Source organism: Cherax quadricarinatus, chromosome 37, assembly GCF_038502225.1.
Source record: "Cherax quadricarinatus isolate ZL_2023a chromosome 37, ASM3850222v1, whole genome shotgun sequence".
In the NCBI taxonomy this organism is placed as follows: Eukaryota; Metazoa; Arthropoda; class Malacostraca; order Decapoda; family Parastacidae; genus Cherax; species Cherax quadricarinatus.
Genome location: NC_091328.1, coordinates 18,880,133 through 18,898,147, shown reverse-complemented (window position 1 = coordinate 18,898,147; position 18,015 = coordinate 18,880,133). Strand labels below are relative to the sequence as shown.

Below are 18,015 nucleotides of genomic sequence, written 5' to 3'. Positions count from 1 at the left end.
GCAACACAATCTGAAGATATACATATTATTTAGCTTACAAAAAAATAATTCTATATTTAACAACATTATAGGTCTAAATTCTGCACCAAATATTGTTTATCTGTGCAGATGAGGTTGCAAAAGTTGGTCAGTGCCCTATACCTGGTATTGCCTTTTGTTGTTGTTTATCTATCTTTATCAGCAAGATCAACACCTTCACTTCCTCTGCAATTAGCATACCAAAATTACTGTGCAAAGAAACTGTAAAAATAAGCAAATGTAAATTCCTTAATGGGCTTAGAAGAAGAAGAAAAGCAATGCATACTCCACAAAGTATTTAAAGCAAACTAAGATACATTCTAAAGAACAGATATAACTTTAGATTTTAAATGAAATTTGAGTGAACAAATATTGTATAAGAATAATACTGCAATCATGTCCCCTAGAAACCACAAAAACATCAATCACCCACAATAAATTTCCTTTCCTCTACCATAAATTCAAACACTGTACAGCCTCTCCTCACTTAGCAACATACTCATTTACCGACGACTTGGACTTATGATGGGCTCTCTGACCAGTATGCATACCTAAATAATGTATATTAGAGATGATTTCTTCTATTCTGTTTATTACAACATACAGTACACTACTGTATAAACATTTAAAAATATACCGGAAATGTTATAAAAGATGCAAAGGTGACATTAAAACAATATCAAAGATTGTTGACACAAACCCACTACCATTATAGTATGGTCCTCACATAGCGACAAATTCATTTACCAACAGGGTTTTAGGAACGGAACTCCATCGTTAAGTGAAGAGAGACTGTATACAGTTTCAAGACAAGGCTAGATACGATCAGGTCCCGAAGGCCAAAAATCAATTAAATCATTCAATAAGTCAAAGCCAGAAACTATGACCTGACTCCTGCAAACAAGTAGGTGATTACACCTCTTCAATTATTCTAGCAAAGAAAAACTCAACTCTCCTCCATACCCCTAAATCAAACACCATCAATCTCCACCACACTTCTAACCTATATTACACACCCATTCAACTTCACACCCTATTAATGGAGGGAAGCTTTAAAAAATAGAAACATATATGAATCAAAGAACTAAAGGCAATTTTAGTCAAAGCCACATCAAAAGAATGACAATGATTCAGGTGATAACGATTTGAAAAGAAGAGGAAATACTTTCAGACAATGATAATGAAGTAAACAAAGAGCTCAGCAGAAGCTTCTATCATATAGGCCTATTTTTTTTTTATTAACACATCGACCGATTCCCACCAAGGCAGGGTGGCCCAAAAAAGAAAAACTTTCATCATTCACTCCATCACTGTCTTGCCAGAGGGGTGCTTTACACTACAGTTATAAATATAGGCCAATCAGCTTTAAATTAATCTGTACAAATTACATGCACAAACAAAACATTCAGTGTATAATACACTAATCAAGCTAAATCAATTAACATTGGTAGCCTGAGTTATTCTAATTTTCTTTAAAAATTACCATGTAGCTAACTAACATTTAACAAAATATATCAAAAAAAGATCAGCAGTTTCCTAGTAAAGCAGGGTGACCCAGAAGAAATACATTCATCACTCACCCTCTAACTGTCTTGCCAGAAATTCACAAACATAATTCGAATACCATCTAGGGAACTACAACCTATTCATCCTTCAGGGTGTAAGCACTGTACTTTCTACCTTCAGAAGCCAAGTTCTGCTAACCAGTTTTCCCTGAACCCCTTCAAAAATAAATAACAAAAAGGCACAATACCGTGACTGGAACAATACACAAATAACCCGCACATAAGAGAGAGAAGCTTACGACGACGTTTCGGTCCGACTCGGACCATTGACAAAGTCGGACCGAAACGTCGTTGTAAGCTTCTCTCTTTTATGTGCGGGTTATTTGTGTACCCTTCAAAAATGTTACTCTGCTCATACTCTAATGGCACATTGAATCCCAAACACTACTTATCTCCACTTACTAACACCCAAATAATAATACATCAAAAAGAAATTATTATGATCTAATAAGCTAGTGATAAATATTAACTTATTTTAAGTTTACAAGGCAAAAGAATTCTACCAGGCAGATCTATGAAAAAGAAAAGATTCTCAAAATACGACAACTTAGCCGCATTAAATAAAATAAGCAAAGGAAGAGAGAGCAAGTACTATGCCAGTGCAAACTACAATTGTGAAAAGGTTGCAGCTGTCACTTTACAACACTAACCTGTATATCTTTTATTCCGCTTGTGGCAGTAGGCAAATATCACCAAGAAGGAGACAGAGAACAGTACTGCAGTCAAAGCCATTGCCACAGCCAGACCATCATAACCAAACATAATCCATGGTTCACCAGGCATATCCCATGTGTCGGGTATGATGGGACATGAACTATGGCAGTCAGCACACGAGCAGGCTATACTTCCCTGGTGACAATAAGTATAAATACTTTAGATATAAATAATATTTACAATACTGCATCTTATAAATCAGGAAAAATCATACAGGTATACAACAGTACAGTATAGTATATGTATCTGAATCTGATAATGTAGTTCATGCACACATCTACATAAATGATTTAAACCAAACATAACCTAACAATGTCATTATAAGCTCATTTCCACTGGGATCCTTATATTCTGTATCCTATATGTGTGTTAACGTGTTAGATAGGAGTGAATGAAGATGAATGGTTTTTGGGACCTGACGAGCTGTTGGAGTGTGAGCAGGGTAATATTTTGGGGAAGGATTCAGGTAAACTTGCTAGATGGACTAGAGTCCTGGAGGTGGTAGTACAATGCCTGCACTTTGAAAGAGTGGTTTGGGATATTGGCTGTTTGGAGTGACATCTAAACTGTCGTATTTGAGTACCTCTGCAAGGACAGTGATTAAGTGTGAATGATGGTGAAAGTGTTTTTCTTTTTTGGGTTATCCTACCTTGATGGGAAATGGCTGAAGTGTTGAAAAAAAATAAAATATTTATATACTGTATTAGCAGAAAGACCCGGCTTTTTGTTCACAGGAAAATATTAACATATTTGCATTAGTCAGAGGGCTGAAGAGGGGTTGTTGAGGTGGTTTGGTCATTCAGAGAGAATGGATCAAAGTAGAATGACATGGAGAGCATATAAATCTGTAGGAGAAGGAAGGAGGGAAAGGGGTCGTCCTCGAAAAGGATGGAGGGAGGTGGGTAAAGGTGGTTTTGCGAGCGAGAGGCTTGGACTTCCACCAAGCATGCGTGAGCGTGTTAGATAGGACTGAATGGAGACGAATGGTATTTGGGACCTGACAAGCTATTGGAGCATGAGCAGGGTAATATTTAGTGAAGGGATTCAGGGAAACCGGTTATTTTTATATAGCCGGACTCAAGTACTGGAAATGGAAAGTACAATGTCTGCACTTTAAAGGAGGGGTTTGGGATATTGGCAATTTGGAGGGATATGTTGTGTATTTTTATATGTATATGCTTCTCAATTGTTGTATTCTGGGCACTTCTTCAAAAACAGTGATTATGTATGAGTGAGGTGAAAGAGTTGAATGATGATGAAAGTATTTTCTTTTTGGGTCACCCTGCCTCAGTGGGAGATGGCCAACTTGTTAAAAAAAAAAAATAAATAATTTTCCATCAAAGTAGTTTTTTTTATTTTATTATCACACCGGCCGATTCCCACCAAGGCAGGGTGGCCCGAAAAAGAAAAACTTTCACCATCATTCACTCCATCACTGTCTTGCCAGAAGGGTGCTTTACACTACAGTTTTTAAACTGCAACATTAACACCCCTCCTTCAGAGTGCAGGCACTGTACTTCCCATCTCCAGGACTCAAGTCCGGCCTGCCGGTTTCCCTGAATCCCTTCATAAATGTTACTTTGCTCACACTCCAACAGCACGTCAAGTATTAAAAACCATTTGTCTCCATTCACTCCTATCAAACACGCTCACGCATGCCTGCTGGAAGTCCAAGCCCCTCGCACACAAAACCTCCTTTACCCCCTCCCTCCAACCCTTCCTAGGCCGACCCCTACCCCGCCTTCCTTCCACTACAGACTGATATACTCTTGAAGTCATTCTGTTTCGCTCCATTCTCTCTACATGTCCGAACCACCTCAACAACCCTTCCTCAGCCCTCTGGACAACAGTTTTGGTAATCCCGCACCTCCTCCTAACTTCCAAACTACGAATTCTCTGCATTATATTCACACCACACATTGCTCTCAGACATGACATCTCCACTGCCTCCAGCCTTCTCCTCGCTGCAACATTCATCACCCACGCTTCACACCCATATAAGAGCGTTGGTAAAACTATACTCTCATACATTCCCCTCTTTGCCTCCAAGGACAAAGTTCTTTGTCTCCACAGACTCCTAAGTGCACCACTCACTCTTTTTCCCTCATCAATTCTATGATTCACCTCATCTTTCATAGACCCATCCGCTGACACGTCCACTCCCAAATATCTGAATACGTTCACCTCCTCCATACTCTCTCCCTCCAATCTGATATTCAATCTTTCATCACCTAATCTTTTTGTTATCCTCATAACCTTACTCTTTCCTGTATTCACCTTTAATTTTCTTCTTTTGCACACCCTACCAAATTCATCCACCAATCTCTGCAACTTCTCTTCAGAATCTCCCAAGAGCACAGTGTCATCAGCAAAGAGCAGCTGTGACAACTCCCACTTTGTGTGTGATTCTTTATCTTTTAACTCCACGCCTCTTGCCAAGACCCTCGCATTTACTTCTCTTACAACCCCATCTATAAATATACTAAACAACCACGGTGACATCACACATCCTTGTCTAAGGCCTACTTTTACTGGGAAAAAATTTCCCTCTTTCCTACATACTCTAACTTGAGCCTCACTATCCTCGTAAAAACTCTTCACTGCTTTCAGTAACCTACCTCCTACACCATACACTTGCAACATCTGCCACATTGCCCCCCTATCCACCCTGTCATACGCCTTTTCCAAATCCATAAATGCCACAAAGACCTCTTTAGCCTTATCTAAATACTGTTCACTTATATGTTTCACTGTAAACACCTGGTCCACACACCCCCTACCTTTCCTAAAGCCTCCTTGTTCATCTGCTATCCTATTCTCCGTCTTACTCTTAATTCTTTCAATTATAACTCTACCATACACTTTACCAGGTACACTCAACAGACTTATCCCCCTATAATTTTTGCACTCTCTTTTATCCCCTTTGCCTTTATACAAAGGAACTATGCATGCTCTCTGCCAATCCCTAGGTACCTTACCCTCTTCCATACATTTATTAAATAATTGCACCAACCACTCCAAAACTATATCCCCACCTGCTTTTAACATTTCTATCTTTATCCCATCAATCCCGGCTGCCTTACCCCCTTTCATTTTACCTACTGCCTCACGAACTTCCCCCACACTCACAACTGGCTCTTCCTCACTCCTACAAGATGTTATTCCTCCTTGCCCTATACACGAAATCACAGCTTCCCTATCTTCATCAACATTTAACAATTCCTCAAAATATTCCTTCCATCTTCCCAATACCTCTAACTCTCCATTTAATAACTCTCCTCTCCTATTTTTAACTGACAAATCCATTTGTTCTCTAGGCTTTCTTAACTTGTTAATCTCACTCCAAAACTTTTTCTTATTTTCAACAAAATTTGTTGATAACATCTCACCCACTCTCTCATTTGCTCTCTTTTTACATTGCTTCACCACTCTCTTAACTTCTCTCTTTTTCTCCATATACTCTTCCCTCCTTGCATCACTTCTACTTTGTAAAAACTTCTCATATGCTAACTTTTTCTCCCTTACTACTCTCTTTACATCATCATTCCACCAATCGCTCCTCTTCCCTCCTGCACCCACTTTCCTGTAACCACAAACTTCTGCTGAACACTCTAACACTACATTTTTAAACCTACCCCATACCTCTTCGACCCCATTGCCTATGCTCTCATTAGCCCATCTATCCTCCAATAGCTGTTTATATCTTACCCTAACTGCCTCCTCTTTTAGTTTATAAACCTTCACCTCTCTCTTCCCTGATGCTTCTATTCTCCTTGTATCCCATCTACCTTTTACTCTCAGTGTAGCTACAACTAGAAAGTGATCTGATATATCTGTGGCCCCTCTATAAACATGTACATCCTGAAGTCTACTCAACAGTCTTTTATCTACCAATACATAATCCAACAAACTACTGTCATTTCGCCCTACATCATATCGTGTATACTTATTTATCCTCTTTTTCTTAAAATATGTATTACCTATAACTAAACCCCTTTCTATACAAAGTTCAATCAAAGGGCTCCCATTATCATTTACACCTGGCACCCCAAACTTACCTACCACACCCTCTCTAAAAGTTTCTCCTACTTTAGCATTCAAGTCCCCTACCACAATTACTCTCTCACTTGGTTCAAAGGCTCCTATACATTCACTTAACATCTCCCAAAATCTCTCTCTCTCCTCTGCATTCCTCTCTTCTCCAGGTGCATACACGCTTATTATGACCCACTTCTCGCATCCAACCTTTACTTTAATCCACATAATTCTTGAATTTACACATTCATATTCTCTTTTCTCCTTCCATAACTGATCATTTAACATTACTGCTACCCCTTCCTTTGCTCTAACTCTCTCAGATACTCCAGATTTAATCCCATTTATTTCCCCCCACTGAAACTCTCCTACCCCCTTCAGCTTTGTTTCGCTTAGGGCCAGGACATCCAACTTCTTTTCATTCATAACATCAGCAATCATCTGTTTCTTGTCATCCGCACTGCATCCACGCACATTTAAGCAACCCAGTTTTATAAAGTTTTGTCTCCATAAAAAAAGCAATGCATTCACCATCACTCATTTCCTAGCTGTCTTTCCAGAAAAGTCTAAACATCACAATTCAAATAACAAATTTAACTGTAAATCTTTACACTTCCAATCACCATAACTCAAGTTTGGCTTACCAGGTTCTTTGAAGCCTTTCACAGATATCACTTTCACACACTAACAACAAGTTAAATAAAAAACAGTTGTTTCCACTCACTCTAATTTAACACACACACCTATTTCTGAAATAATCTTCACATCCTCTTTCCAACCTTTTGTGGTACATCCTTTACACCACTTTACATCCACCTAAAAATTATGCACTCTCTTGGTTAACCTAATCTAAATGCCTTACCCACCTCAACAACCTTCTTTTACTCTCTAAATTGCATAATTTATTCCACTACATTATCTTACAACGTTTTCACTCATTTTCTGCAAAATATCCATACCACACATTGATCTCAAACATGGAAATGCTATACTCTGATGCATTCTCCTCTATGCTTCCATTAATGAACTTTTAACAGACCCTTCAATATTCTGGGTACCTTTTTACCTTATCTCTTCTATAATTTACCCCATATCTTTCATAGACCCATCTGCTGAGACATCCACTCTCAAATACAATAACTTCTTCTATACTACCTCCCTTCAATATGGCGTCCAATCTATCATTGCCTTCACATCTTGCTCACATTATGTAGTTTCCTATTTAACCCTTTCAGGGTCAGTCCTGTAGATCTACGGCTTTACGTTCAGGGTCCAAACCGTAGATCTACGCCATGAGCTCAGCTCAATCTGATAAACTGAGTGGTAAATTTGGGCCTAGATATGAGAAATACATCTATGTGGTATGTGTGCACCACATAAAACAAATCCTGCAGCACACAGTATATAATGAGAGAAAAAACGGAGACAGTGATTTTCGATTAAAATAGCGACTTTGCAGTGTTTTTTCCTGTTTTTTATAGTTGTGTTTGCGATTTCTTGGTCTCATTTGATAGAATGGAAGACATATTACAGAAATAGAGATGATTTTGATTGGTTTTAGCACTAGGAATGGCTTGAAACTGAGCTCAAAATAGCGGAAATGTTAAATTTTTGCCGATGTTCAAGAGTAAACAAACGACCTCACACGTCTAATACACGCCAGCTGGTGGGTCTAATATACATTCACAAATGTGGTGATGATATTTATACAATTATTACAATATTGCATAACAGTAAATCTTCTATTTTTTGGTGTGAATAAAAATTCATTATGTGAATAAAAAATCAAAATGGAATTTATTTGTAATGCCTCAAAACATAACTAATGAACAGAGGAAATGTTAGTTTAGTGCCAGGAATACCTACATTGTTTATTCTGGACCCTATTTTGAAATTGGAATATTTTGAACTTTGTGTTAAATTGGCCAAATTACCAATTTCCGATCACTTTATTTTGTAGTTGAAACAGTTGACTTGGCGATTTCTTGTGCTCAATCGATAGAATAGAAGTAATACTAGTGAAATAGCTAAGAATTTGGTTGACTGGAATAAAGTAATTGGCCTAAAATGGGAGTCAAAGTTGGCAAAATCGCCGATTCGTAAATATCGTTGACACATCAAAATTCGCGAGAGCATAATTTCGTCAATTTTCCATCAAATTTCGTACTTTTTGTCTTATTACCTTCACAAGAAGATTCTCTACCATTTCATAAGAAAAAATATTTTTTTTTTTTTTTTTTTTTTAAATTCTTGGACACTGGGGCACCACTTCAGATTTTGGCCTTGGACCCTGAAACGGTTAACCCAAGTAAGTAATCTTTCAAATTTCCCAAAATCACTTATCATCTATTTGTGAATTACATGTTTATGTATGTTATACATTAGTATTACATTTAAATTCACAATGTACATCTAACTTGGAAGGTGTTATGCTACCTGGGATTCTCAACTTTTCCTGCATCATTAACCCCCTTCGGCTAGATGTATTTTTCCATTTACCCCCTTACTTCCATACAAAAAATTTATTGCCATCATAAAGAGACAGAAAAACAAGGATGTCAGAAAATATAAATTATTCAGGTTTTACACAAAAATAGCAATGTACATTCGTATCACCAAAAATTAAAAAAAATAAAACATTCCTTTCTAAAGAAATAATTATACAGTCCATTTTCATCACAAAAAATAAAACCAAACACCCGAAACATTTTACAAAATGAAATTTAATTGAATTATTATTCAATTATCAGGTACATATATGAAATATTTACCCCTTGTCATGTAATTTTTTACCCCAAGGGGTAAATTTACCCCTGGTTGAGAATCACTGTGAAGCTAAGTAACCAGAAAATAAGATGTTTCCCTAAGTAATGTACAACTTAGAGAAACTGTAATAACGTTGGTAGAATTACCAACAATATGTTGGGTATAAGGACATAAGTACAACTAATGTGACATTTTAGAGAAGCACCAACAATAACAACAGTACCTCCAGTTCTAGGTTGCAAGGCTGTGCTGTTTGATTCAGAGGCAAGATTCCCTCAGGGCTCTCCTCCAGACCTCTCAGGTATTGGTACTGAATGTTTATTGGGGTATAAACATTGTTTTCAAAGTGACCCAAATAATTAAAAAGTCGCTCTCCAGTGCACCGAGCTGCACCCCAGTCTCCACAAAACAATCCTGAAGTTAAATAGATAATATTACACCCATTACTAAATCTTAGACATTCAAAAATTATTCAATAAAATTTCTGACCAATGACTGCTGTTTTTTGAGCCATATGATTTACATAAAATAAAAAAAAATTTATTGGAGCAGTTTACCAATTTCAGTAGAAGACAAATAAAATACTGGAAAAAGTTGATTCAGGCATCTAATCCTTGTGTACACTCCTAGTACCTACAGCCTTCGTTTTTAAAATTTCAGGCACTTCATCAATTTATCAATGCTTGAGTTACAACCTTTCACTCTCTGCTGCTTTGTATTGCATTCTGTGGAAAGGATCTATAATTTTTCATCCTTCAGCTCGAAAAATTACACTGTACACAAGTCTCTGCAAAATTCACTAAGTTTACAACACTTCAATCCCTTATGAAACAACTCATCCTGTCATATATATACCCTTCAGAAAACATAGGCATATACAAAAATAAAAATCTCAATATAATTCAAGCATGTACAATAAAAACATATTTACCTATGACTCTGTCATTCGTGGATGGGGACACAACATCTCGACAAGAAGCATAAACCTTATCCACAAAGTCTTTAGATAGATAAAACTTCATATCAGTAACCATCCTATGCCCTGAAATAAGAACAATAGCATAGTCATCTTTCTTAAATTTTTGTCAGGATTGCACTGCAAATACAGTGGACCCCCGCTTAACGATCACCTCCAAATGCGACCAATTATGTAAGTGTATTTATGTAAGTGCGTTTGTACGTGTATGTTTGGGGGTCTGAAATGGACTAATCTACTTCACAATATTCCTTATGGGAAAAAATTCGGTCAGTACTGGCACCTGAACATACTACTGGAATGAAAAAAGTTCGTTAACCGGGGGTCCACTGTAATGTACAAGATAAATAATGTACAAGACAAATACAGCCTCTCCTCTATTAGCGACATACATACTTATTTACTGACTGCTCGGACTAACGATCTGTTTATTGCAGTACACAGTACACTCCTGTATAAAGGTTGAAAAATATACTCAAAATGTTATAAATGGTGCAAAGGCGACATTAAAGAAAATATCTAAAGATGGTTGACGCAAACCCACTACCAGTACAGTATGGTCCTCACTTAACGACCAATTTGCTTACTAACCTACTCCTAGGACTAGAACTTGATCGTTAAGTGAGGAGAGGTTATAATGTATAAGACAAATACAGTAGGACCCCCATATCTGTGGGTCCAGTATCCATGGTTTACTGTGACCCAAAAGTAACCCTTAATTTTGCTTAATAATGACCTCAAAGTGCAAAAGTAGTTATGGTGGAAGTTCTACAAAGCTGTGAAGTGCTTCCCATAAGTGAAAAAGTGATAATTTTCCACTTATTGTGCATAATTTATCAAACTTTATAATAGGTAGGAAGATGGATTTTCGGTTTCCTAACAAAGAGTAGTAGTGAACAGGGCAAGATCCAGCATCAGCAAGGTCAAAATCTCAGTGCCCCAAGGCACTGTCCTGGCACCTCTGCTGTTTCTCATCCTCATAGCAGACATAGACAAAAACACCCGGCACACTTTTGTATCATCATTTGGAGACGACACTAAAATAAGCATGAAAGTCAGTACGGAAGAGGACACTGAAAAAGTACAGGAAGACATAAACAGGGTTTTCCAGTGGGCAGTGAAAAAACAACATGACGTTCAATGGTGATAAGTTCCAGCTGCTTAGGTATGGAAAGAATGAAGAACTCAAAAGGAGCACTATATACAAAACTCAAGAGGGTCACCAAATAGAACGTAAGGAACACGTAAAAGACCTAGGACTAATTATGTCAGCGGACCTTTCTTTTAAAGACCATAACAAGACAAAGATCACGACAGCCAGGAAGATGACTGGGTGGGTATCGAGAACTTTTAAAACAAGGGAAACAATGCCGATGGTGACACTCTTTAAATCGCTAGTGCTCCCTCACTTAGAATATTGTTCAGTGCTGACAGCCCCGTTCAGGGCAGGAGAAATATTGGAGCTGGAACAAATACAGAGATCGTTTACAGCTGAAGTTGAGCCAGTAAAGCACCTAAACTACTGGGAACGCCTGCAAGTCTTGAACATGTACTCATTGGAGCGGAGGAGAGAGAGGTACATGATAATATATACCTGGAAGGTACTCGAGGGCTTGGTCCCAAGTCTGCACACTGCCATAACATACTGGAGTGAGAGATATGAGAGGAAGTGTAAAATAAACCCAGTGAGGAGCAGGGGTGCGGTGGGGACAATAAGGGAACACTGTATCAACATCCGGGGTCCCAGACTTTTCAACATCTTACCAGAAGATATCAGAAACACTGCTGGAACAAGTGTTGAAGCCTTCAAGAGGAAACTAGACAAGTATCTTCACCAGGTGCCAGATCAACCAGGCTGACAATGTTGTGAAACACTTTAGGAATGTCAAAGGAACGGGAGGTACAGGCCTCTATGGACAGATATGTTGTGCGACAGAGGTCCAGTGACTCTCAAGCTGGTCCTAGTGGCACTAAAAGAAGAAGGGAAGTAACCCCGGAAAAGGACTTGCCACCTTAAGTCCTAATGGAAGTGGATTACCCTTCAAAACACTAACACCATCAACACTCTCCCCTCCTCCCATCCCATCAATCATCACCAGATCTTCAATAAAGGCAAGTGTCATGTAACTGTGCATGTCCTCTTCAGTTTGTGTGTATTAAAATTAATATTTCATGTGGTAAAAAATTTTTTTGTTCATACTTTGGGGTGTCAGGAACGGATTAATATGATTTCCATTATTTCTTATGCGGAAAATTAATTCGCCTAACGATAATTTCCCCTAACACTGAGCTCTCAGGAACAGATTAATAGAGTTAGGCGAGGGTCCACTGTATAAATATGCTGGAAAACATATACAGAGAAGAATGATAAGGTTAATGCCATGTATAAGAAACCTCTCCTGCTAAGATAGCCTGGAGGAATTGAATTTACACTCTTTGGAGGAGAGCAAAATTACAAAGGATGTGATTGAAGTGTACAAATGAAAAATAGAATGAATAAAGGAGATTTAGAGTGCTAAAAATATCTGGCCAGGATAGGACTTGTAGTTATGAATTAATGGTTGGATAAATAAGATTTAGAAGAGAGAGAAAGCACTGGTATGGCAACAGAGTTACAGAAGAGCAGAACAAACTACAGTAGTCCCCCCATATCCACGGGAGGACATGTTTCAAGACCTACTGTGGATATCTGAAACTGTAGATAGTAGCAATCCCTCTATACAAGTCGTTTTTCATTTACAGACATACCTATGATAAAGTTTAATTCATAAATTGTGCACAATAAGTGGAGAATTAACACTTTCATTGATGGGAAGCACTTTTGCCCTTTGGTGTTATTAACCCTTTGACTGTCGCAACCCCAATTCCTAAATTCCATTTTTTTTTTTTTTTTGAGAAAAAAATCAAAATCTTTTGAAATGATAGAGAATCTTTTCCCAATGGTAATGACACCAAAAGTATGAAATTTGATCGAAAACTTATGGAATTATGCTCCTGCAAAGTTAGCAATCTCGGCGATATACTATACGCATTGGTGATTTCGCCGAATTTTAGCCCTATTTTCGGCCAATTCCATTGTTCCAGTCGACCAAACTCAGCTATTTCTTTAGAACTCCATTTGTTCTATCAACCGAGTACAAGAAACTGCCCATTTACCGATTTCAACTAGCCAATAAAGTGATCAGAAATTGGCAATTTGGCCAATTTCATGCAAATTAAAAAATATGCCAATTTCAAAATAGGGTCCAGAATAAACAATGCAGACATTCTTGGCACTAAAATAACATATCCTCTGTTCATCAGTCATGTCTCCAGGCCCCTCTTATATTACTCTTGCTTTCCATTTTGATTTTTTATTCACAACAAATAGATTTACTGTTATGCAGAATACTGCATTATTGAAAAAAATGGTATAAATAATATCATTGCACTAGTGAAAGAATATTAGACTCCCCAGTTGATGTGTATTGGATGTGTGGTGTGATTTGCTTACTCTTGAACATTTAGAAAAATCGAACATTTCCGCTACTTTGAGCTCAATTTCAAGGTCATTTTCATCGTGAAACTAATCAAAATCTTCTCTATCAAATGAGACCAAGAAAATGAGAAGACAACCATAAATACTATACGAAAATACACCTCAAAGTCAGTGTTTTAATCCAAAAACACAGTTGGGTTTTTTTTTCCTCATTATGCACTGCATGGTGCAGGATTTTTTTATACAGTGCACACTGACCCATTCTCTCACATGTGGGCCTACCACCTTTCCCCTGCCTGATTTGAAGCCGCTAGAATTATTGAGTATACATACGTCCAAAACACTGGCTTGTAAGATGTATATATATGGCCAAAACAGTCAAAGGGTTAAGCAAAATTAAGGTTATTTTTGGGCCTCAGTAGACCATGGATAACAAACCACAGATACCATCCGTGGATATGGGATTTCTACTGTATGTATCAAGTAGTATCATTAAAGCAAGAATTTTGTGGTTTTAAAAACAGATTGAGCAGATAAAAAGAGTGCGAGTGGTTGGGTGACAGTTGGACCCACCTAGCACTGAGGCAGTAGGCATGCTTCAGTGCTCCTCTGTTCTTATGATCATGTTTTCATTTCACTCTGTTTTCAGTTCTGCTTTGAATCATTATATCAAATTGTGCTGCATATTGCACAATATCACGGACGACGTTAAGTCACAGGCACCAGAATCAGAAAAGAGCTTCAGTGAGTCTTCATACTTACTATTTTACTATCCTCCTGGATATATAGTTACTACTCTATCCTTTTTTATTTTTCCCTTATCTTACCATCAGATGTTACTGACATACTGTATTACAAACAAAAACCTTTTTCATTAACAATACTGTATCTTTCAATAATGCTACTAACCCTATTTTACAAGAAAGGCCTTAAGATAAATTATTAAGCTGCCCTTAACTGTTACATTGAGTAAAAGTAAATGCAAATACCTTTTTTATGTTCGTGTGTAGCAGGCTCATGTTTGACAGGTTCAAGAAAATCTGTCTGTTGTGGAGAGCATGTCATGTAGCAAAAGGGTATTCGTAGATTTCTCATGCATGCTGGACATCGCACAAGAAACCTTTTCATCATATCTAAAGAGCGTGACATGGCAAGTGCCTGCTGGTCATTACAGCACGTGTCAAGTTGCCCATCTTCTGTCACTGAAACAAATGGGTAAATAAGTGTCAGAAGTGGCCAAATCCATCATAACATTAAATATACACAGTAAGTAATAATGCACTAAATTACTGACTACACAATCTATCGATTATTCAGCATCCATCATCTGGAAGTCCCATTCAATCTCGCAAAATGTATAATCCACCAAGTGCTGGAAAACTGTAACCTCATGCCAGTGGTCAATTAAGGGACCCCTTGATCTCCAACTGTTAGAGGTCAGTACTGTATTCTAATGCATTAAGAAATATTCTACAAAAATTAACACCATTTCCTCTGACTCCCTCTTATTACAAAAATTAATTTTAAGAATATTTAAAAAAATGCGTTAATTGCCTTATATGGGGTAGGTTCACAGTGATATTTTGTCACTGTTACTATCATGATTTATCAAATGCATTCATATTTTTGAACTTAGTGTTTTGGTGCTTATATGGCATTTCATTTTTTTTTTTTTTGGGGTGAAAAGTCACGAGATGTGACTTTGTTGACGGTGACTATTCTCGTTTTTCCTTGGTACATGACTCCTAAATTAAAAACTAAAAATAGGATTTCGTTGAATGTGTCCCTAACAGACTTCCAATGCCCCCCTAAAAATTTTTTAAGTAAACCTATGTATTATGTGGAAGTTTTTAACATACATAACCCACAACACAGTGCAATAATTGCTTAGGTATGTCTTCTTTAAATGAAATTACAACACACTACCTCAGTGATAGGGAGTAATGTACCACCCAAGGGATTACAGAAAGGTATTTACACATACATGAACGAGAAGTCTGAGGTTGTCAGATATGCACAAGACAGTTCTGAAACTTTCCAACATGTCAAGAACCATTACTATATCAACTGGGATACCTTTGATATATCTTTGAAGAGTTTCGAGAGTTTATCTACTCTCTGAGCTCGGCCATGGGCCAGGCTCGTCTGGTGTTGCTTTCTTTATGTACAAAAACTAAATGTATGTACATGTTATGTGGATGCCAGCACAGTGCTGGCTAACGTGTGGATGCCAGCACAGTGCTGGCTAACGTGTGGATGCCAGCACAGTGCTGGCTAACGTGTGGATGCCAGCACAGTGCTGGCTAATGTGTGGATGCCAGCACAGTTCTGGCTAATGTGTGGATGCCAGCACAGTTCTGGCTACTGTGTGGATGCCTGCACAGTTCTGGCTACTGTGTGGATGCCTGCACAGTTCTGGCTACTGTGTGGATGCCTGCACAGTTCTGGCTACTTTGTGGATGCTTGCACAGCTCTGGCTACTGTGTGGATACCTGCACAGTTCTGGCTACTTTGTGGATGCCTGCACAGCTCTGGCTACTGTGTGGATGCCTGCACAGCTCTGGCTACTGTGTGGATGCCTGCACAGCTCTGGCTACTGTGTGGATGCCTGCACAGCTCTGGCTACTGTGTGGATGCCTGCACAGCTCTGGCTACTGTGTGGATGCCTGCACAGTTCTGGCTACTGTGTGGATGCCTGCACAGTTCTGGCTACTGTGTGGATGCCTGCACAGTTCTGGCTGTGTGGATGCCTGCACAGTTCTGGCTACTGTGTGGATAAAAGCACAGTTCTGGCTAATGTACATGTATATGGGTAGGTATTTTTAATGTATAAAATGACTATCTGTAATACTTAAACATTTTATAATAATCTGAGTTATTGTAGACTCTGGGGAATATGTTTAGCTTGCATTTTCATATGACATGAGTCATCTCATATTAAAGGATCCCAATTGAAATAAGGCTGATAGTACTCAATGATGCACTGACTTTCTTGGGTTATCCTGGGTGACTAACCCTCTGGGTTTAAAATTTGAACAAATCTTATCTTAAGTCATGTTTTGTGTCACTAAAGTTACACCCCAGAGTTGCTGCAGTATGTTAAGACACTGTACAAGGCAACTAGGGGAACAGTTAGTCCTTATGCTGGATTTTGTAAAGATGGTCCAATGAATTGTGGACTTATTGCATCAAGTGCCATGGTAAATAACATGGTTTGAAATAAAGTATGTTTGGTTTAATGTACAAATATTTTTCTAGCATATAAAATACATTTTTTATATCTGCCAGTTTGTTTCTACTTTCTGTCCAGGTTAATAATACGCAGTGTGTTTCAAAATGACTCCCAGACAATATTTTTGCAAATCTGGTAATACATAATGAACCTGATGATTTCATAAGGGTTGTTATGGCCCCCTCAACTCAAATTTTAACAGGTCTAAAAAACCAATGTAGACTAAAGAAGTTTAATACGGAAACCTGAGACTCTGTAAACAATATAACGTAACAATGCACAAAAAAATTATAATCCGATATGTTTGCTTCAAGACCAAATCTCAATATCATACAAGGCCAGTGAAACCTGGTGTTATAACTACACACTCCCTGACACCGCATGTTCCTACTCCAACTTATTTACTGTACCTGACCTAATTCCCACATGTGACTGACTTAGGTAAGGTAACCTACATATACATGCCGTTTGATTCTATATTTTTTAAATCTATGGCAAAATAAAATTCATACAAAACTCTTGAGTCAATGAGCGGGTCATCAAATAATTAAGACTGATATCAGGCAATTATCTCTGATTAATAAATAAACAAGCATACACTTGTTAGTGACATTCAGATACTGAGTTCAGCTCACGTAAGCCACCAGTTGCTGCTACTGTACTGTGGACTGACAGTGCTAGTGAAACCTGTTGTGTCCTCACCTCCCCCCACACACACATACATACATAGGAGCTACGACTTGACCCCTGCAACCACAAATAGGCGAGTACATACACTCGTGCACACACACACAAATTTTTTTTTCAACAAGTCGGCCATCTCCCACAGAGGCAGGGTGACCCAAAATGAAAAAATCCCCAAAAAGAAAATACTTTCATCATTCAACACTTTCACCTCACTCACACATTATCACTGTTTTTGCAGAGGTGCCCAGATACAACAGTTTAGAAGCATATATAAAGATATATAACATCCCTCCAAACTGCCAATATCCCAAACCCCTCCTTTAAAGTGCAGACATTGTACTTCCCATTTCCAGTACTCAAGTCCGGCTATATAAAAATAACCGGTTTCCCTGAATCCCTTCACTAAATATTACCCTGCTCACACTCCAACAGTTCATCAGGTCCCAAAAACCATTCATCTCCATTCACTCCTATCTAACATGCTCATGCATGCTTGCTGGAAGTCCAAGCCCCTCGCCCACAAAACCTCCTTTACCCCCTCCCT

The 18,015-nt window shown here is 38.2% G+C and overlaps 1 protein-coding gene across 2 annotated transcripts in view; it reads right to left on the bottom strand.

Annotated features, from left to right (window-relative positions):
* LOC128701366 (NPC intracellular cholesterol transporter 1) overlaps window positions 1-18,015 on the bottom strand; it is a 331,186-nt gene that overhangs the window by 55,146 nt on the left and 258,025 nt on the right. The window contains exons 3-6 of one of the 2 annotated variants that reach the window (XM_053795073.2): window positions 14,542-14,754; window positions 10,030-10,140; window positions 9,322-9,512; window positions 2,234-2,432 (exon numbers count right to left, since the gene is read on the bottom strand). In XM_053795073.2, the coding sequence (XP_053651048.2) occupies window positions 2,234-2,432; window positions 9,322-9,512; window positions 10,030-10,140; window positions 14,542-14,754 (714 nt within the window). Of the gene's footprint in view, window positions 1-141; window positions 233-2,233; window positions 2,433-9,321; window positions 9,513-10,029; window positions 10,141-14,541; window positions 14,755-18,015 lie in introns of those variants that run through there. The other variant, XM_053795090.2, reaches the window with a different exon arrangement.